General features: G+C 46.5%; 1 protein-coding gene across 6 annotated transcripts in view; it reads left to right on the top strand.

Moving 5' to 3' along the window:
- KANSL3 (KAT8 regulatory NSL complex subunit 3) overlaps positions 1-22568 on the top strand; it is a 331289-nt gene that overhangs the window by 104725 nt on the left and 203996 nt on the right. For all 6 annotated transcript variants that reach the window (XM_029604292.1, XM_029604291.1, XM_029604289.1 and 3 more), the window contains exon 12: positions 17011-17074. In XM_029604292.1, the coding sequence (XP_029460152.1) occupies positions 17011-17074 (64 nt within the window). The remainder of the gene's footprint in view (positions 1-17010; positions 17075-22568) is intronic.

Here is a 22568-nt window from a genome sequence, read left to right as displayed (position 1 = left end):
CAAAGCCAGAAGACAAGACTCCATCTTCGGCCAGTCTGTCTTGCGTAACCTGTTTACAACGTGATGTACCAACACCCTTCCGCCTGCCCGGTGGAGTTCAGGATGCCCTCTACCAAGTTCCGCCCCAGTTGTTGTGCCTGTTGCATGCCTTTGGCTACATTTGATGCATGTTCGAACATCCTCAGCTCGGTACTCACCCATATGTGAGGACTACCATCCTGCTTGTCCTGTGAGAAAGCAAATGTTGTTTACCTGTAACAGGTGTTCTCCCAGGACAGCAGGATGTTAGTCCTCACTAACCCCGCCCGCCATGCCGCGGTGCTGGGTTCGTTTTATTATTTTCTTTTTCGGCACTGCCTGTAGCTTTTAAATAAGACTGAAGCGGGACCTCTGCTGGCTGCAGGGTTAGTGCCATGCTGGGCATGCCCAGTAGGGGCCAGTCAAAGTTCTAGAAACGTGATTGTTCCATGAAGTTCCGTGATTGGGCTCCATCCTGTGATGTCACCCATATGTGAGGACTAACATCCTGCTGTCCTGTGAGAACACCTGTTACAGGTAAGCAACATTTGCTATTTGTTTTATACCGTATATACTGGGCGACTGCGCCTCATATCTCAGTTCACAACTTCACAGTCCATAATATTTACATTTTTTCCCTGCGGTCTTTGACATTTGTTCATTCGTTATAGATTCTGTCAAGATCTATATTTCCGCCATCTAGTTGATAGTTCTTCACACGCATGATCATATCCAAATGCTCTATTTGTAACCGATTCTGTGGTTTGGTTTTCGTATCGTTCATTAAACTGAAGCAACTTTCATAGTCTATACATAAGTTAATATACTATGTTAAAGTTACTATCTTCTCTCCTTCTAGCTCCTAGTTGTACGCCTCCTAGTTTTATTGTAACGGCATCTATTGTATGTTTAGTACATATTATCTTGTTCTCTGTTCCGGTTATCACCCCACTGTTTATTGTAAACCGGCTTGATCTGATTTTTTCACGAATGCCGGTATAGAAAAAAAATCTAAATAAATAAATAGTCTACACTGGATGCCATGAATGTTCCTCCAATATCCATCAACACAGCGAGGTCTTTGAATTGTTCATTTTGAGTTACAAATGACAACATAGATGACAAATTTGAAACTACTTTGTCTTTGATTTTCTCAGCAACAACGAATTTGAAGTCGTTGTGTTGATCAACTACTGTTCCCTGTACGTACCAGGATCAGTCCAGGACACCTGGGTTGTGACTCCGCACCAGTAGATGGAGACAGACTAAAACTTGTGGGCGGAGCCATATATGCCCCTGTGCCAGTCACAGCCCCTCAGTCTTACTCTGTCTCCAGTAGATGGTGCAGGTGCGGTCACAGCTCCTTCCTGCCCTGGTTTTGGTACTCCGTCAGGGTCGGTTCTTTTTTCTTGGGTTTTAGGCCAGTTTCGCTAGGGTGCTTTAATTTTGAATTTTGAATTTTTCTGTTAACCAAATTGTCACTGACGTTCCGTCCGCCCTGCCTCCCAAGGGGGTTGTGAGGTCCTGAGGGGACTACCCCCCCTGATTGAGGCCGCTGCTAGGGTCGAGGACCCGGCTTTCTTAGTAGCAGCGTCAGGGGTGACACCGGGGAGCCCGGTTCACTCCCCCTGTTGGATTAGGGCTCCAGGACTGATGGACAGCGACAGGTTTGTTTGTTGTAAAAAAAAAAAAAAAAAAAAGGGGTTTGTTTTATTTGTGCCGGCTCTCTCTCTCTCGTAGCGTCGCCGCTCTCCGGTGGGGGCGCCGCTGGTGGGGGGGGGGGCGGCCGTTCGCTGCATTTTATTGGAGGTGTCTCTTCCCTACGGCGGTCCTTGGTCCCCGTTTCGCGCCTTTTCTTTCGCCGGCTTGACTTGTGGCTCGGTTGCCGGGCCGGCGGTTCGGCGCGCGCGCTGCTTCCCAGACGGTGAGGGATCGTCCGTGGCGCCTCGGGGGGGGGGCTCGTTCGTAACCCGCGCGATCGCCGCCGCGCGGGGGAGGGGGCGCAAACGAAAGCCCTCAAGAGCTCTTCCCGCTCCGTGCGGCAGTGGTGGCCATTTTGGCCGCGGCTGGCGCCTGAGAAGCGGGGGGCCCCCTTCGGCGGCCGCGAAATGGCGCGGGACACGGCGGGCGCCTGAGCGGCGGGTGGCCCCTCCTTCGGCGGTTGGCTCGGCGGGTCATTCGCCTGGTGCTGTGGAACTGGGACGGCTAGACCGGCATTTGTTGCTGCTGCAGTTGGCAGCGGTCCCGATCGCGACACGCAGGGACCCTGAGGCGGTAAGGGTAGCCATTTTGCCGCTGCAGTCGGCAGCGGTCCCAATCGCGGCTCGGGCAGCCATTTTGCCGCCACGGTCTACAGCTGTCCCAATCGCGGCGGCAGCGTCCCGATCGCGGCAGGGGCAGTCGTTTTGCCGCCCCGGTCGGCAGCGGTCCCGATAGCGGCGGGAACCTTCGGGGGGGGGGGGGGGGGCAGAAATCGTCGCCTCCACTTCTCCTCAACGGTTCCCTCTGCGTCCCTCAGTTCCCGCGGGTCCCTCGGGAAAGGGGGCAGGAGTCGTTGGGCAGGCGCGGGGCCTTTGGGGCCCATAGGGCGCGCAAACGTTCAGCGGTTTAACGGCTGGGGGTCTCGTAGCGCCGTTTTCTAGGCCTCAGGAACGGCAATCGGTGGGCCCCGGCCGGAGGGCCGCGAGTTAAAAGGTTTTGAGGACCATTCCACCTCGGGACGTTTGGGAGTCCTCGGTCTCGTCCTCGGCTCAGGAGGGCTCGGAGAACTCGTCCCCGCCCCCGAGGGGGGCAGAGAGTGACAGGCACCCTTCGCCCAGAGCCAGGCATTAGCACCGGACGTCCGAAGGGGCAGTTACCAGTTCCCAGGGTTGTCCAGCTGTTCTCCTCCCCGTCATTCTGGAAAAGTTAGGGATCTCGCGCCTCCGGGGGAGGCTAGAGGAGGCTCCGTGGATTCAGGGTGGGTCAGGTCTGAGTGGCCCTCTACCACCTTCCCGGTCCCGCTCTTGACTATGGACCTGCGGCATTGGGACAGGGACATCCTGGACTTGGGGCTGAAGGTTCCCCCGGCAATGGACAAGTTTCACCCTCTGCACGAGGAGGCCTTGGAGGTGTTGCGGGTCCCTAAGGTGGACTCTTCCACGTCAGCAGTCCCGAAGCGCACTCCCATCCCGATGCGGGATACCGCGGACTTATGGGATCTCTAGGATTGACATTTGGAGGTGCAATTGAAGAAGGCCTTCGGGGCTTCCGCCCGGGGCTTGGGCCGCAGTCCGGAGTGATTTGCACTTCGGGCTGGCTTGGGATGAGCCCATCAGCTTCTGGCCACTGAGGGGAGCCCTGGCGATCACAGGGGCCAAGGCTTCGCAGCGAAATGTGGTCGGTCCATCTCTTGCCGCAGCCTCAACACGCCGTTCCTAACGTCAGGGCGCTGTTGTTGTCATTTTTCGAGGACTGGGCCGGCATAACGTCAGACCAGTCGGTCCTCAACGTGATAGGACACGGCTACGCGTTAGATTGTGCTCGTACTTCAGCGGACAAGTTCCTTATCTCGCCCTGCAAGGCCCCGAGAAGACTGCTGCTGTGCTCGACACCATCCGACGCTTAGACGGCTTGGGAGGTTTTTTCCCCAGTCTCGGTCAGCCAACACGGCAAGGGCCGTTATTCCATCTACTTCATCGTCCACACTGATTCTGGATCTCAAAGGGATAAGTCGATGCCTTCGCATTCCTCACTTCAAAATGGATTCGTTCAGTCATCGCTGCGGTAAGGCCCGGCGAGTTCCTGGCCTCCAAGTTCCTGGCCTCCCTGGATCTCACGGAGGCATATCTTCACATCGGCATTCATCCGTCATTCCAACGCGTCCTCAGGTTCTGCATACTAGGGCGGCAGTACCAGTTCCGAGCGCTCCCCTTCGGGCTCGTGACAGCCCCACGTACATGCACGAAGCTGATGGTAGTGGTGGCGGCGTAGCTGCGCCGAGAAGGTCTTTTGGTCCATCCTTACCTGGACGATTGGTTGATTCGGGCGACGTCCGAGGCTCGGGTCGGATGGCGGTAGCCAGGGTCCTCCACCTTCTGCAGTCCCTAGGATGGGTGATCAACTGCAGCAAGAGTCATCTGACACCCGCGCAGACCTTGGAATATCTGGGAGCTCTTTTCGACACAAAGCTGGGCAAGGTGTTCCTGTCGCACGAACGGGTGTGCAAACTGCAAGCTCAAGTACGACGCCTATTGTCTCTCCGCCAACCGCGGGTCTGCGATTACTTTATGGTCCTAGGGCCTATGGCTTCAACGCTGGCGCTGATTCCCTGGGCATTCGCTCATCTGCGACCATTACAGTCCTACTTTCTATCCCGCTGGAAGCCGGTCTCAGAGGAATTCCATCTACCGCTTCCGATCACGGAACACGCGAGGTCCAGCCTGCTCTGGTGGCTGGATCCCAAGCATCTGTCGTCTGGGGTCTCTTTTCGGGTGCCCAACTGGACAGTGGTGACCACGGATGCCAGCCTTTCCGGTTGGGGAGCGGTCTGCGTGGGGAGCGCAGTCCAAGGCCTATGGTCCGTGTCGCCAGCCCAGGGGTCTGGCCATCGCCTAGAGACCGGAGCGGTCCGTCTGGCCCTGCCTGCAAGCCTTCCTGCCGTTGCTGCGGGGGAAGGCAGTTCGAGTGTTGTCGGACACTGCGACCACTGTGGCATACATCAACCGCCAGGGCGGGACAAGGAGCCCCCAGGTGGCGGAGGAAGCTCAGTGCTTGATGGCCTGGTCGGAGCTACATCTCAGCAACATAGCAGCGTCTCACATTGCGGGAGTTGACAACGTGCAGGCGGATTTTTCTCGGCCGTCATCGCCTGGATTCCGGAGAGTGGGAGTTGTGGCCGAAGCATTTCTGCTCATTTGCAAAACGTGGGGGGGTGCCCCACATGGATCTCATGGCCACGTGGCACGACGCGAAGGCCCCGCGATTTTACAGTCGACTTCGAGGACGGGGGGCAGAAGGCGTCGATGCGTTGGTGCTTCCCTGGCCGACGGATGTGCTGCTCTACGTGTTTCCCCCGTGGCCGATGTTCGGCAAGATTCTACGGCGCATAGAATTGCACCCAGCCAAGGTGATCTTGGTGGCACCGGAGTGGCCGCGCCGGCCGTGGTTCGCAGACCTCGCCCAGCTGGCGGTATCGGCGCCCTTTCGGCTCCAAGGAATGGCGGGCCTGCTCCATCAGGGCCCCGTCTGTTTGGAGGATACGGATCACTTCTATCTCACGGCATGGCTTTTGCGAGGAGTCGGCTGAAGTGGAAAGGTTACTCAGATGCGGTGGTAGCCATGCTGCTGCGTTCCAGGAAGCAGTCAACGTCTCTGGCGTATGTCCGTGTCTGGGTGGTCTTTGAGGAATGGTGCGTGCAGCGTGGGGTGGACCCCACTTCGGCTTCTGTCTCCGACATTCTGGCGTTCCTCCAGGCAGGTTTGGCCAAGGGTCTGGCGTGCAGTTCGCTACGGGTCCAAGTGGCGGCGCTTGGTTGTTTGCGAGGTAAGGTCCGTGGTACGTCCCTGGCACTTCATCCGGACATTTCTCGTTTCCTTCGGGGTGCTAAGCACCTTCGTCCTCCATTGCGTCTCCCTTGTCCGGCTTGGAACCTCAATTGGGTTCTCTCCGCTCTCTGCACGGCGCCGTTTGAGCCCTTGAAACGCGCAACTCTTAAGGATCTCACTTTAAAAACGGCGTTCTTGGTGACGATTGCCTCGGCACGGCGTGTTTCCGAGTTACAGGCCCTGTCCTGTAGAGAACCTTTCTTGCGTATTTCGGATTCCGGAGTTTCTTTGCGGACGGTTCCCTCCTTTCTTCCGAAAGTTGTGTCGTCTTTTCACGTGAATCAATCGGTGGAGTTGCCAGCTTTTGTGGGAAGGGAGTCCTCCGTTCCAGAAGAAAGGGAATTACGGAAGCTTGACGTGCGGAGATCCCTCCTTCGCTATCTGGAGGTTACTAATTCTTTTCGGGTCACAGATCATCTGTTTGTCCTGTTCTCTGGTCCAAAGACAGGGGCAGCAGCGTCACGCACAACGATCGCCCGTTGGCTCAAGGAGGCCATTGGTTCGGCTTACTTGATGCGGGGAAAACCACTTCCCGTGGGCCTGAAGGCTCACTCGACTCGTTCTCGACTCGTTCTCAAGCGGCGTCCTGGGCGGAAGCTTCTCAGGTGTCGCCTCAGGAAATTTGCAGGGCGGCTACCTGGCAGACGTTGCATACCTTTATCAGGCATTACCGGTTGGATGTCCGGGCTACCGGTTCCGGGGGTTTTGGAGAGAGGGTACTCCGAGCGGGACTCTCTGCTTCCCACCCTCGGTAACTTAGCTCTGGTACATCCCAGGTGTCCTGGACTGATCCTGGTACGTACAGGGAAAGGAAAATTAGTTTCTTACCTGATAATTTTCGTTCCTGTAGTACCAAGGATCAGTCCAGGATCCCGCCCGCAGTGCTGCGCTGAAGTAATGGAGAGTCCGCTCATTGGTCTGAATTATTCTGTTCCGCTTGTTTAGCTCTCTCGGTTGGAGAGTCCGTTTCCAGGAGGGGTGTTTTTCTTTCCCCGGTTTTTAAGCGGTTTATAGCGAGTTTAGTTCTCTGGTTGTGTTCTACTTTGACATTCCGTATGACTGAGGGGCTGTGACTGGCACAGGGGCATATATGGCTCCGCCCACAAGTTTTAGTCTGTCTCCATCTACTGGTGCGGAGTCACAACCCAGGTGTCCTGGACTGATCCTTGGTACTACAGGAACGAAAATTATCAGGTAAGAAACTAATTTTCCTTTAACTCCTTGGGCAGAAACTCTTTATATTGAGCACAAAGTGATTTTATGTTATCAATTCCGAAATCGAAGTCACAATTGACAAGTGACTCAATATCAAATGCAGCCAATGCCTGTTCTTCTCTTCTGGAAACCTTTCATCCAGATGGACACACAAGAGATTGATAAATGTGATCAGCGAGCTTGTGTCGACTGCACTATTGGTAATAGTGCTTTAACACTTTGACTCCACTGAGGTGAGCTTGTTAGATATTGACTTCTGATCTTGTTCAGTTTGCCTCGAGCTAGATGGTGAGCTTCTAGAGTTGTTAAACCCTTCTTCTGAAGAAGAGACAATGAAGCCAAATCTGATAGAACATCATTCAAAATTTCCAGAGCTACCCTAAACTCAGAAGTGCTCAGCTTCTTGAAACATTATTTGGCAATTGGGTCTTTTCCTCGCTCTTCCTCGAAATATTGTAACAAAACAGCATAGTTTCAAACTGTAGCTTGCACAGCAAAATGCCTTGACAGCCATTGTACTTCATTTAAAGGTCTGAATGCCACTGAATCAAGCTCTGAGGCGTCAACGATTTCTTGAAATTTAACTCTTTTCGAAATAGATCTACTAAACATCGAGTACACAGTTCTGTTAAGAGTTTCAATGTCTTGCATCAGTTTGACTTCTTTCCATGTATCAGTTATTCCTAAATCTTCACGATGTGCTACACAGTATTGCTGAGTTAGGTGTGGGATTTCTTTTTTCAACTGTGCTGCTACTCCATTTTTTCTTCCTAACATAACAGAGGCTCTGTCCGATGTAAACATAACCATCTTCCTTAAATCAATCTTGTTTGCTGTATAAAAGAGTTTGATGGCAGATACGATTAAAGTAGCACAGCAATGTTCTAATCGCAAAATGCCACCAAACAATACTTTGTAATTTTAGCATTGCTAGGCCGATACTTAAAGTATTAAGCATTTGGTCAAAGATATGTCAGTGCTTTCATCAACAGTTAAAGTGTGGAACAATGCCGAAGAAATTTCTTGCATTATATCATTTTGAACAATGCTGTTGATGACTTCAAGAAATTCAAATGTGTAATTTTTACTTTTCCAACTATCTGGCAGCTTTATAAATCTGGCCATTTGTTCATTTATATCTGTAACAGCCAGCATAGAGGAGTTCGATTTGATGGCTAGCAAGATGCTGTCAATCAGGACCTTTATCTCATCTGAATTTGAACGCTTCCGTTCTATGACGATTTGCCTCCTTTGCTTTTCTTCTGGAGTCTCTAATAACAGGTTCTTCAACCCACCGCGAAATAGTGGATTCATATTTTTCAATTTTGTTACACTTTCAATGTGAGATTTACTTACTAGATGTCTTTTGAGGAAATCCAGTTTCAAGACCTTGTTCCAACTTTTACCCGTAGAAAACTCTCCTACAGCTTTCACTTCAGCGCAGATCAATAACTCCTTTATTTTCATATTAGGAAAAAGTTTTGCGCAGGGCTACACGAGTTAGGCCATGTAACTTTGCGGTATTAGTTTCAACAGTCTCATCTAGCCATTCGGATTTAAATGATGTAGCTGTTCTCTTGCGTTTAACACCTTTACTCATTTCGTTTTTTATGCATTGAAATCTTATTATCTTAATTGCAATTAACTTAAATATTATCAACATATTTAAACTTAACCAGTTGACACTATCTTTTTCTAATGTTCTTTATAAATGATTTATATTACCACATGGCATCATATACACTCAGTCATCTAGCTGCTGACGCAGAGCATGGATTCTTGTATGCGTGTGTATTGTGTAGCCTAGCAATGCTAGCATCCCTCCCATCCACACTGTGTCGCTGTACCCTGAACTGCTGCAGGCTGCAGCTATGCCACTGGAGGTTGGGAGTATGAACTCTCCCTGACCTCATCCCATTAATGACCTAGCAAGCTAGCAGTCAGTTCTAAGTAACAGGTGGCATCCTGGCCTCTGTCAGAGAGCCTCATCAGTGTGTGCATTTAGGCCTAAATTCACTGGGGTTACAGAAACTTTGGAGCAAGTGTTTAAACCAATACTTTGGACTGTGTAGAGATGAGTCAGAGATCTCTTAATGCACAGAGTGGCACAGACATTATGTAGCGCACTTTAGGTGTCTCCCATCATTGCTGTGCAAGTATAATTATTTTATGCCTAGTTTTTGGAAAAACTGTAGGATTAAAAACTCTATGCGCTAAACTCTGTACCATGTGCGCAGCCTTCACGGGCTGTGTGCTCGTGCACAGCTTAGAGGGAACACTGGTTGGGAACCCCTGTCAGTTGCTCGTCCACATCACTCAAGACAGCTGAAGCCCTGGTCTGCCAGGCCATGCATTTAGGAAAGTATTCCTGCTTGATTTCTGGTTGTTTTTGCTGGCAGGAGAAGATGTCCTCTTTGGCGGGGGAGCCTAGAGACTCTCCCCCTGCAGAGAGTCCAGATAGAGAGGAGGATTCTGAGGAAAATCTAGGACAGGGGCCTGATGGTATGGGCAATTTTTCGCCAGAGTTTGTGCTTCTGATGCACAAAGCCTTCCTGGCAAGGAGGGGGCAAAGGATAGGTCGCGAGATAGGCCTTCCCCCCCCCCGCACCAAAGAGGTCTAGGAGGGACGCACGAGGGCCTGGGGATTTGCTGCAGTGCTCGGATCTGCATTGTATGGAGCCTGCATTGGACCCCAGTGACGGGGAGGATTTGGATGATCCACAGGACAACTCTTTGGTCCGTCAAGGTGTGGATCCAAATGCTGACAGGGTGGTGGCACCCAGGACGAATCCTGATGTGGTTAAGGTCGACCCAGATAAGGATGATTATCCCAGGACAAGTAGGATGCTAGTCCTCACATATGGGTGACGTCACTGACTGAGCCCTATCCCAGAAAACTTTCTGTCAAAGTTTCTAGGAACTTTTGACTGGCATCCCGAGCCTTCTGAGCATGCCCAGCATGCCATGATCCCTCGAGCCACAGGGATCTCCCTTCAGTCTTCTTTTTTCCACGTTACATCCGCCAGGCAGTTCGAGACGCACTCAGTGACACGCCTCCGATCCCAGCACCGATCACCGTTCTGCCATCGATGCCATCACCATCGCCGGTACCGGTTCCACTCCTGTCACCAGTGCCCATTCCGATGCCATCGCAGACTCCATCGCCAGTCCCACTCCAACCCATGCCGATGCCGGATATGTCCTTTTTTGCACCAATTTTAGCGAAATTGGACACACTCATTGGTGCCATCCTGGTACAACCACCAGATGTACCAATGCCAACACAGAGGTAAGAAGAAATAGTGAAGGAAGTACCGATGCCTGAACCTATTCCAGGTCCATCGGGAATTCCACGTCCACACCCATCGTTTTCTCCACTATTGCCATCGAAGCCACTGGAGAAACCTATCATTAAAATCATCCATTGTACCTGAAGACTGGAGGATAGCAAATGTAACTCCAATATTTAAAAAGGGCTCCAGGGGCGATCTGGGAAACTACAGCCTAGTTAGCCTGACTTCAGTGCCAGGAAAAATAGTGGAAAGTGTTTAAACATCAAAATCACAGAGCATATAGAAAGACATGGTTTAATGGAACAAAGTCAGCATGGCTTTACCCAGGGCAAGTCTTGCCTCACAAATCTGCTTCACTTTTTTGAAGGCGTTAATAAACATGTGGATAAAAGGTGAACCGGTAGATGTAGTATACTTGGATTTTCAGAAGGTGTTTGACAAAGTCCCTCAAGAGAGGCTTCTAGGAAAAGTAAAAAGTCATGTGATAGGTGGCGATGTCCTTTCGTGGATTGCAAACTGGCTAAAAGACAGGAAATAGAGAGTAGGATTAAATGGACAATTTTCTCAGTGGAAGGGAGTGGGCAGTGGAGTGCCTCAGGGATTTGTATTGGGACCCTTACTTTTCAATATATTTATAAATGATCTGGAAAGAAATATGACGAGTGAGATAATCAAATTTGCAGATGATACAAAATTGTTCAGAGTAGTTAAATCACAAGCAGATTGTGATAAATTGCAGGAAAAGCTTGTGAGACTGGAAAATTGGGCATCAAAATGGCAGATTAAATTTAATGTGGATAAGTGCAAGGTGATGCACATAGGGAAAAATAACCCATACTATAGTTACACAATGTTAGGTTCCATATTAGGTGCTACAACCCAAGAAAGAGATCTAGGCGTCATAGTGGATAACAGAATGAAATCGTTGGTTCAGTGTGCTGCAGCAATGAAAAAAGCAAACAGAATGTTGGGAATTATTAGAAAGGGAATGGTGAATAAAACAGAAAATGTCATAATGCCTCTGTATCGCTCCATGGTGAGACCGCACCTTGAATACTGTGTACAATTCTGGTCGCCGCATCTCAAAAAAGATATAATTGCGATGGAGAAGGTACAGAGAAGGGCTACCAAAATGATAAGGGGAATGGAACAGCTCCCCTATGAGGAAAGACTAAAGAGGTTAGGACTTTTCAGCTTGGAGAAGAGATGGCTGAGGGGGATATGATAGAGGTGTTTAAAATCATGAGAGGTCTAGAACGGGTAGATGTGAATCGGTTATTTACTCTTTCGGATAGTAGAAAGACTAGGGGACACTCCATGAAGTTAGCATGGGGCACATTTAAAACTAATCGGAGAAAGTTCTTTTTCACTCCACGCACAATTAAACTCTGGAATTTGTTGCCAGGGAATGTGGTTGGTGCAGGTAGTGTAACTGTGTTTAAAAGAGGATTGGATTTCTTGGAGGAGAAGTCCATTACATGCTATTAATTAAGTTGCCTTAGAAAATAGCCACTGCTATTATTAGCAACAGTAACATGGGATAGACTTAGTTTTTGGGAACTTGCCAGGTTCTTATTGCCTGGTGTGGCCACTGTTGGTGACAGGATGCTGGGCTTGATGGACCCTTAGTCTGACCCAGTATGGCATGTTCTTAAGTGGCCGTTTTGCCTGTGGTTTGCAGATCTAGTACATCTGGGCAGGCCTCTTCGGCTGGCTCATCTGCCAAAGCTGCTGCGTCAGAGTCTTATATTTTCAAATTAGGAGGATCACTTTTGTCTCTTGGCTTGGCTTTTAAGAAGTCTGCACCTGAAAGATTATTCGGATCAGGTTATCTCCAGGCTCGACGACCTGCCTCTTCCTTGGCGTCTGTCCGGGTCTGGAGGGCATCTGAGTCTTGGTGCCTTCAGAGACAGGTGAATTCCCTGTCAGTGGAGGTTCCTCTTTTCTTGGAATTTTTGCAACAGGGCTTGCATTCAGGTATTCACATTAAGCACTCCTCTGTGCAAAGGGCGAGGGAGGTCCTTGGCCTCGCTTCCGGATGTGGTTCATTTGTTTAAAAGAGGTCAAGCATTTGCAACCTCCGGTCCAGAAGTTATGTCCAGATTGGAGCCTTAGTCTCGTCCTATGTGTTTTGTGCGGGGCTCTGTTTGAGTCTTTGCGGAGAGCGATGCTGAAGGACTTGATTCTGAAGGCAGTGTTGCTGGTGGCCATCTTTTTGGCCAGACGGGTTTCAGAGTTACAGGTTTGTTTGTTTGTTTGTTTGTTTATTTATTTATTTATTTAAAATCTTTTCTATACCGTCGTTAAGCTAGCTGCCGTCACAACGGTTCACAATAAGGCACATAATTTCATGTTGCTTAAATGTGTCAAATTATATTAACTAAACAGGTGCCATCAAATACTGTAACAGTTTCATATTAAATATTACTTAGTGGTTGTGATAAGTCATGTCTACTTCTATAAGATATGTTAATACTTAATATATTATACTTGAATCTCGTCCTATGTTGTTGTAATCTAATAAAAATAAAAATACACACAGTTCGATTAAGCTGGTGTGTGTGGGAGTTCTGCTGACCGCATCCTACATTTCCCTGGATTCTACTCTCCATTCTCTTTGTGGTATGCTTGCTTAAATAGCCATGTTTTTAAACTTTTTCTGAATGTTTTTATGTCTCTTTGCATTTTGATTTCTAAAGGCATGGGGTTCCATATTATAGGTCCTGCTAGGGATAGGGCCCTATCCCTCACTTGAGTTAGTCTGGCTGTTTTTACTGAGGGAATAGTTAGTAGGGCTTTGTTGCTGATCTCAGGTTTCTATTAGGGACGTGTACGTGAAGGGCTGTGTTCAGCCATTCTGCCTTTTCGTCGTGTATTAATTTATGTATGATGCAAAGAGTCTTGTATTGAATTTTTTGTTCAATGGGTAGCCAGTGTAGTTCAATCAGGGTTTTGGTGATATGGTCTCTTTTACTTTTACCAGTTAGGATTCTTGTGGCTGTGTTTTGTAATACCTGTAGTGGTCTTATCGTGGTGTAGGGTAATCCTAGTAGAAGGGCATTACAGTAGTCCGTGCTTGAAAAAATTAATGCTTGTAATACTGATCGGAAGTCGTTTGTTGTTAGTAGTGGTTTACGTCTTGTAAGAGTCATACGTTTGGCGTATCTTTCCCTTACTTTTAGAGATATATGTTGTTTCATACTTAGTTCCGTATCGATAATCACTTCAAGGTTACGTACTTTCTCAGCTAGTTGTATTTTTTGGTTGTTATTGATTGTGATTGGGTTTTGAATGATTGTGATGTTTTTTCTTTCTAGATGTAGGAATTCTGTTTTCTCTATATTTATAACGAATTCCATTTGGTTTAGGAGCTGTTTTATTATATATATTATATATATTATGTTGGCTAAGGTTAATGTTTTTTCAATTGAGTCATTAATTGGAAGTATGGCATAACGGCAGCATGTATATATTGAATAGTGTGGCAGATAGGGCTGATCCCTGTGGAATTCCTGTATGAAGGTTTATTTTTTCTGACATTACGTTTTTTATTTGCACTTGGAAATATCTGTTTAGGTATGATTTGAACCATTTGATTGTTGTGTTGCATAATCCTATTTCTTCTAGTCTATTTAATAGGATGTCATGATTTACTGTATCGAATGCCGCTGTTAGGTCCAGCATCACTAAAATGTAATGTTTACTGCTGTCGAAACCTCTCATGATGTTGTCTGTTAGCGCAAGTAGAAGTGTTTCAGTGCTATATTTTTTGCAAAAGCCATGTTGTGATGGGTACTGAATATTATTGTCCTCTAAGTATTCTGCCAATTGATTTTGTATGTTTTTTTCTATTAATTTTGCAATTAGCGGTAGGTTTGATACTGGTCTATAATTACTCAGGATGAGTGGATCGCTGTTCTTTTTCTTTAAAATTGGTTTTACTATTGCTCCTTTAAATGAATCTGGCATGTTTCCTTCATTTAATGATAGATTAATGATTTTTATTAAAGTCGGAGAGGTTGTGGTGGCTAGTTTTTTTTATATCTATGGTTGGTAGTGTCATAAGCATGTGGGACAGGGTTTAGTTTTTTTTTAGCATCGATTCAACTTCTATTTCGGATATTTCATTGAATGTTTCCCATTGTTTAACGTCTCATTTTTGCATTTTGATATTTTGTTTAGTTATTTTTGGAATATTTGTTTTTAGGTTTGTAATTTTGTCGTTAAAAAATGTAGCTATTTCATTACATCTATTTACTGGAAGGTTTTGTGAAGAGTCAGATGTATCATTTGTGAGATTTTTTACTATGGTAAACAAGGCTCTTGGATTGTTTGCGAATTTCTCTATTTTCATGCTATAATATTGTTTCTTTGCGTTGAGTATTATTTTTTTATAGTAGGCTAGTTGTTTCCTGTATTTAGTCAGGTTTTCAGTTTTATTTTTTTTCCATTCATTTTTCCTCAGATTTCTTTTGACTACCTTTATCTTTTCGTTATGCCAGGGGTTTGTTTCTTTGGATTCCCTGATGCTCATATATTTAATTGGGTTTATCTCATTTGCTAAGTTTTGGTTGTTTGCATCCATGCTGTCGTGGCAGATTCGCAGTCTGTGCAATCTATTTCAGCTAGTTTTTCTTCTAATTTGTCTTTCAGGGTGTCTTATGTTATAAGGTGGGCGATATTCAAATTCAGTGTGTTCTCTTTTTTGAGTCACTTGTTGTTTGGTATGTTTGATAGAGGATTCTATTAGGAAGTGGGCTGACCATGGTATCGGTGTATATTCCCTGTCTTGCAGGGATCCCTTTCTGTGGATTTCCATTGATGGGGTTTCCTTGCGGACAGTCCCCCTCCTTTTTGCCTGAGGTGATGTTCCCCTTTCATGTTGATCAGTCGGTAGACTCTAGGCTTTCCCGGAGTTGTCTAAGGATTCCCCGAGGGACAGGGAGCTGCAGCTTTTGGATGTGAGGAGAACTCTGTTATGTTATCTGGAGGTGACAAATAGTTTCTGGTGCTTTGATAGCCTTTTTTGTTCTGTATGGGGGCAGGAAGAAGGGGGAGAAGGTCTCTAAGGCTACCATTTCCTGTTGGTTGAAGGAGGCTGTCTGCAAGGCCTATATTTGTAGGGCCGTCAAATGCCACCAGGGCTGAAGGAGCATTTCACAAGATCACTGGCCACTTGCTGTTGCCTCAGGATATTTGTAGGATGGCAGTGTGATCCTCGCTGCTTATTTCCACCATACATTACGCTTGGATTTGCAGGCGTGGGAAGAAGCGTCCTTTGGTGAGAGTGTTCTGCGAGTGTGTCTTTTGGATTCCTGCCCAGTCTAGGGGTCCTTTGGTTCCCACTTGTCTGGACTGATCTGGGTATGTTCAGGAAAGGAAAATTGGTTTTTAACCGCTAATTTTTATTCCTGTAATACCACAGATCAGTCCAGAGACCCATCCCACACTGCCGAAAGACTTTTTTTTTTTGTCAACTGGTGGTTCAAGTTGCTTGCTTTTCAGAGTATATGGGTAATTTTTGATTATTGTTTCGATTTTTCAAATTTAGTGATTTGGGCTCCAGGTTTTGGGGGTTTCCAACCCTATCGGTTGCCCTGTTCCCCCTAGAGGGGCTTTGGGGATTCATCTTGGCTTGGATACAGGTCAATACTGAAGAGGCTGCAGGTGGCACTCTCTGTTATGTAGCAGTGCCTCAAAGTTTGGTTTCTCTGACTTCATCTGCTGGTAGGGAAGCAAAACCCACTTGTCTGGACTGATCTGTGGTACTACAGGAATGAAAATTAGCAGGTAAGAACCAATTTTTGTTTGTGGCATTCCATTGCTGGAGTTTCCTACCCTTAGTCTATTCTCTAATTACATGTGGTTGTAGTGTGTTTTTTTTTCTCTTGTGTCATGTACCTAATTTTTTGTTGCAAAAATTAACATTTAATTTTGTAAATTGAAAAAAAAAAAGGATAAAAATGTACCTTTACTGTATTTGCCCCTGCTGTCCCTTCACCCACCCTAACCATACTCCTGGGACCGCTCAGAATTTGAATGATTAAATATAGCCACCTTGTAAAGCTAGGTGACTATATTTTAGCTACTCATCCTAATTTTGTTTCCTAATCTTTCTATTAAGAACATAAGAACATAAGAAATTGCCATGCTGGGTCAGACCAAGAGTCCATCAAGCCCAGCATCCTGTTTCCAACAGAGGCCAAACCAGGCCACAAGAACCTGGCAATTACCCAAACACTAAGAAGATGCCATGCTACTGATGCAATTAATAGCAGTGGCTATTCCCTAAGTAAACTTGATTAATAGCTGTTAATGGACTTCTCCTCCAAGAACTTATCCAAACCTTTTTTGAAACCAGCTACACTAACTGCACTAACCACATCCTCTGGCAACAAATTCCAGAGCTTTATTGTGCATTGAGTGAAAAAGAATTTTCTCCATTTAGTCTTAAATGTGCTATTTGCTAACTTCATAGAATGCCCCCTAGTCCTTCTATTATTCGAAAGTGTAAATAACCGAGTCCCTTCTACTCGTTCAAGACCTCTCATGATCTTAAAGACCTCTATCATATCCCCCCTCAGCTGTCTATTGTTGGTCTTTTCATGGGTCTTGATGCATTGATACAAATAGTAATATGGCTTTAAACCAAAAACATATTTAGAAAGGAATAAGCATAAAATTAAATCCCTTCACTGATTGTCTGTGGCTTGGGAAATTTACTTTCTTTTTGTGCCTCAGTTCTAATCCCAGTTTTGTCATTTTTTTGCATTACCTTGGGCAAATCATTGCATCTCATTCTGTCTCAGCTGTGTACATAAATACAGCTTTGAAGAACCTGAGCTGACGTTCGAACTGTTGAATAATACTTGTCTCCTTTTCTCTGTTCTATTCTCAGAATAAGTAAAGCTAAAAAGAAATCAGAAGGCTTGACCCAGAGCATGGTGGACAGATGCATTCAGGTAAGGGTGGGTGAAGGGTAGGGGATCTTCCATTGTTTATCAGATGTTGCATCAAGAGACCTGTTTTCTCTTATGCTGGACTCCAGTCCTGCTTTGTGGCAATCAGGCATTCCATTGCACTGTCTCTGACCTCTCTGTATGAGATGTTGGGACAGATGAAAAGATTGTGCATCACATCTGATCTCAGTGGGTACAAGCATTGGGAAAGGAGACCAGATAGAAATGGTCCTGGCACAGATACTACAAGACTTTTGCTGTCCCCCTCAGGTACCAAGGTATCCGGAGGGGTGATGGCTCCTATGAATTTGTGCCCCACACACAATGTGAGAGGCAGATTCCAGCATTCCTGTAAGCAGTATGCTAGGGAGGTGCATAAAATATTAGCCTTAAATTCTTTCTTTGCAAGCCACCTTTTGAGGTTTACTTTGACCTAATTAATATTTCTTATGTATATATTTTTTCAATATTTTGACTAAATGCTACTTTTTTTCTAAGATTTCCCTTCAGCTGATTATGCTGTATTCATGATTCAATGCATCTGTTGCTTCTCTTTCCTCTCCGGGGATCACTTTTCAGCTCATCATGCTGTTTTTATAATTTGGCTGTATCAGAGAGATGAGCATAGGTTTGTGAAAACCAACTGTACAGCAGCATCTTGACTTGCCAAAATCCAGCATTGTGGCGAATAAATGATTAAATTACATTTTAAATACTTTAAATGCTTATTTTATTACAGTCAGAAATGAAAAGGTAAAAAATAAATGGTTAGTCACAGATATCATTCTTTCCTGTTCATACCCAGTTCAGTCCAGACAAGTGGGTTTTGCATCCCTACCAGCAGATGGAGGCAGAAAACAAAACTTTGAGGCACTGCTATATATCTGAGAGTGTCATCTGCAGTCCCTTAGCATTTCTCTGTCTCCAGCAGATGGTAGGGGTGCAATCTTGCAGTTTGTTTAAAAAAAAAAAGAAAAAGCAAGAAAAGGCAGAATTTGATGCAGTACTCCCTGAGGTATTAGGTATCTTTATCCCAGGACAAGCAGGATGCTAGTCCTCACATGTGGTTGACGTCACTGACGGAGCCCTAGTGCGGGAAAACTTTCTGTCAAAGTTTCTAGAAACTTTTGACTGGCCCTGTGAGGCTATTGAGCATGCCCAGCATGCTATGATATTCTCTGCCACAGGTGTCTCTCTTCAGTCTTCGTTTTTACGCGCTGCTACAGGCATCGCGGGACAGGAGCCGTTGCGAGTTTTTCACAACATTTTCTGATTAAAAAGTCACAGTTTTTTCAATATTCTCTCTCGTAGAAGTCTTTCGGGGTTTCCTTTCACCAGCTGGTGAGTACCTCATTCTCAATTTCTCATTTTTGGAAAATCTTTTTCTCACGAATTCCCATTCTTTTTCGACGGCCGTCGATAAAAAAAAACAATGGCTACAGGCTTCAAAAAATGCCCCATATGTAACAGAACCATGTCAATCACCGACCCGCATCTTGAATGTGTTCTCTGTCTCAGTGAAAAGCACGACGTGAATACTTGTCCTAAATGTGCTGAGATGAATGCGAAAGGGCAAAAGGCTAGGCAGGAAAAAATGGAACATTTGTTCCAACTGCAACTGATTCCTTCCCCTTCAAAATCATCAAAGTCGTCTCCGGCCGGAGTGACTAAACGAGCATTACTTAAGAAATCTCGTCCGGACGGATCGGGTGATCGTCCGTCCTCGCCATCGTCCACTGCATCGACGAAGTCGACCGACCAACTTAAATTAAAGCATCGACATCGCCATCCGTCGTCATCCGCATTGACGTCCCAGGAGGAATCGAAAGCAAAGTGGCCATGGACCCAGGAAATATCGGTCCCCTCAACGCCTGGGCCTTTGCCTCCATTGATGCCAGATCCTCCGCAGACCTTTGCACAGGATGCATCATCGCAGCCTCTGCCACTGCTTACAACTGCTCTGGTTCCATCAGTTGTACAGCCGGAATTGTCTGATCTCATCAGATAAGCGGTCCTTCAGGCTTTAAAGGATCAAACACCTCCGGCGATCCTGCCGATGCCACCAGCATCGATGTCTGTTGTATTACCGATGCCGGTGTCCTTGTTGGCACCGAGGACAACCATGGAGTCGATCACTACGACACTGAGACTCATCACGTCATCGACGTCCATCTTCGCCCAGTTACCATCGGGCTCTTCGATAGTCATCAATGTAGTCATCAATGTAGTCGACGGTAGAAGTGTCCTCGAAGAGGACACTTCTACCGTCGACTACATTGATGACATCTACCATATCATCGAGGCAACCATCATCTGAGCCTCCTGAAGTTCAAGACCTCGCATTCTATCGACGTCTTTTACAAAGATATCAAAATGTCATCGACAACTTGCCAACAACAAAGTCTCAGGGCACTTCATATTTGTTTTCGTCCGATGATCCACAACCAGGCCCTTCAGGCCTTCATTACCCTCCCAGATCTTCCCCACAGTCTCCGGATAGAGAGGACCCAGACGACTCTTGGGATGACCAGCAGTCTGTTACGTCTTCTGAGGGGTTTATGTCTGAACCTTCACCTCCAGACCAGAGAAAAAAATCACCTCCAGAAGATTTATCTTTCTCAACGTTTATACAAGACATGGCTGACTCCATTCCCTTCAAGCTAACAGCAGAACAAGATACTAGGCAAGAAACTCTAGAAGTTCTACAGTTTGTATTTATTTATTTATTTATTTTGAATTCTTATATACCGACATTCCTGTAAAATATACAGATCACACCGGTTTACAGTAAAACAGAACTGCCGCCGGAGGGCGTTACATTAAACCTTAAACAATTAGAGCAAAAGTACATTTGAAACGTTGGAGAAACATTAAACATTAGAGCATTAAACATTGTTCATTAGAGCGTAAGAACATACGAAACGTATGGAGAAACAAAGGAACAATTGCAAACCGTAAGAAGCTTAATGCGGAATAACTGTAAGACTTCAATACAGAATAAAAGTATATAAAACATTAGACGTGATGCTTGGGTTCGAGGGAGAAAGAGGGAATATATGAGGAGTGAAGGGAGGGAGGAAGGGCTGGGGGGGGGCAGGAGGGAAAGAGCGGGTGGCAGAATCTGGGGAAGAAGAGCCCCGATGAGGGCTGGGTAGAGAGTGCGGCGTGCTCAGTTTATCCTCGAGCTTTAGTCCATGTCCTTCGAACGGCGTCAGAGTGGGCTTGGGTTTCCGGGAAAGCTTTGGTTTGGTGGCAGAATTCTTGACGTAGATCTGGTGGCAGAGTGTTCCATAGAGTGGGCCCTGCTGTTGATAGTGCTCCCTTACTTAGAGAGGATTTGGCAGGGGGGGCAAACTGGGAGCCTTTATACGCTCTTCTGACAGGTCTGTCTGAGGTGTGTGGACGGAATTGATTACTGAGCTTGAGAGGGGCGATGTTATGGATGTGCTTGTGGATCATCATAAGAACTTTAAAAGAGATCCTAAATTTGATGGGTAGACCCGCCTAAGCAAGGGTTGGCTATTCCAGTCCATGAGGTTCTCTCGGATCGTCAATGCCGCATCTGGGAGCATCCATCTTCTGTCCCAGCAGTAAATAAGCATGTGGACACAACCTATTTAGTGCAGACAGCCCCAGGATATCAGAAACAACAACTACCACACCAATCTGTGTTAGTTGAGTCTGCACAGAAAAAGTCTAAACGTACCCGCCCACACTTATCAACTCCACCTGGTAGAGACCATAGGTTTCGCGATTCATTAGGGAGAAAAGTGTATCAAAGTGCCATCTTGAACACAAAAATCTCTGCTTACTAATTGTATATAACACAATATCAGAGGGACCTATGGAAGCAAATGGAAGAAATTATTACTTCTTTACCTATGCAATTGCAGGAACCAGCACAGGCCATAGTCAACAAAGGCCTAGAAGCTGGAAAGCATGAGGTGAGGGCGGTCTATGACAACTTTGAGACGGCTTCCAGAGCAGCAGCAGCCGGAATCACCGCCCGTAGATGGGCATGACTTATGGCCTCGGACCTCAGGTGTGAGGTCCAAGAAAAACTTGTGGAGCTACCATGTCTCAGAGACAGTTTGTTTGGAGAAAAGGTCCAAGAAGCAGTACAACAGCTTAAAGACCATACAGAGACTTTACGTCAACTGTCTCAAATACCACAAGATCCCTCTACACAATCTTCTCATCGCCTACCTCGAAGAGAAATCAGGCGTTCTTACTATAGGCCAAGAAGATACTACCCTCAAACTTCTAGGGGTAGATTAACTAGACCACAACAACGGTCCCAGGCAAGACAGCCTAGGCCTACCCTCCCACAACCTCCTGCAAAGACAGGCCCAGCGGCGGGCTTTTGAGATACAGGCCAGAGAACAAGTCCATCCCCTAAATCCTCGACCAGACCTGCCAGTGGGAGGGAGAGTATCCTATTTTCACACAAATTGGCTAAACATAACATTAGATCAATGGGTACTCTCCATAGTCTCTCGAGGTTACAAACTAAATTTCCTCTCAATTCCTCCAGAATCTCCACCAAGTTTCTTCTCACAACAGAATTCTCAACTACTTCAATTACAAGTAGAATTATCCATCCTTCTGAGGGCCAAGGCCGTACAGCTGGTACCCCGGACTCAGCAGGGCAGAGGATTCTACTCCCGGTATTTCCTCATTCCAAAGAAAACCGGAGGCCTACACCCCATCCTAGACCTCAGAAATCTCAACAAATTTCTGAAAAAAGAAAAATTCAGGATGGTTTCTCTAGGCACCATGCTTCCACTACTTCAAACAGGAGATTTGCTTTGTTCTCTGGATCTTCAAGACGCTTACACGCACATTCCCATATTCCCTCCTCATCGCAAATATCTGCGCTTCATGGTGGGCCATCAACACTTCCAATACAGAGTTCTGTCATTCGGACTGGCATCTGCTCCAAGAGTCTTCACCAAGTGTCTAGCAGCAATAGCAGGACACTTGGACAAGGAAAGTATCCATGTTTTCCCATATCTGGATGACTGGCTCATCAGAAGTCAATCTCAAGAAGGAGCTCTCACTTCTCTGAATCGAACAATTGCCATACTTCACTCCATGGGATTTCTCATCAATTATCAAAAATCCCATCTCACTCCAACTCACCTATTCCAATTCATAGGAGCAGAATTGAACAATCTAGCAAAGACACTCTACTAGCAAGATCCATTTACTTACAGAAACAAACGACAGCTCATCAGTTTCTAACTTTACTAGGCCACATGGCCTCCACAGTTCATGTCACTCCCATGGCACGACTCGCCATGAGAGTTACCCAATGGACTTTAAGATCACAATGGATCCAAGCCATTCAACCACTACATTATCCAATTCAAGTGACCCACCAACTGAGATCATCTCTACTTTGGTGGACAAACATGGACAACTTGCGCAAAGGCCTCCCTTTTCAGCAACCAGTCCCACAGATAACTTTAACTACAGATGCATCCACTTTGGGTTG

This window comes from Rhinatrema bivittatum, chromosome 5, assembly GCF_901001135.1.
Source record: "Rhinatrema bivittatum chromosome 5, aRhiBiv1.1, whole genome shotgun sequence".
NCBI classification, from domain to species: domain Eukaryota; kingdom Metazoa; phylum Chordata; class Amphibia; order Gymnophiona; family Rhinatrematidae; genus Rhinatrema; species Rhinatrema bivittatum.
This window is presented reverse-complemented; position numbering and strand designations above follow the sequence as displayed.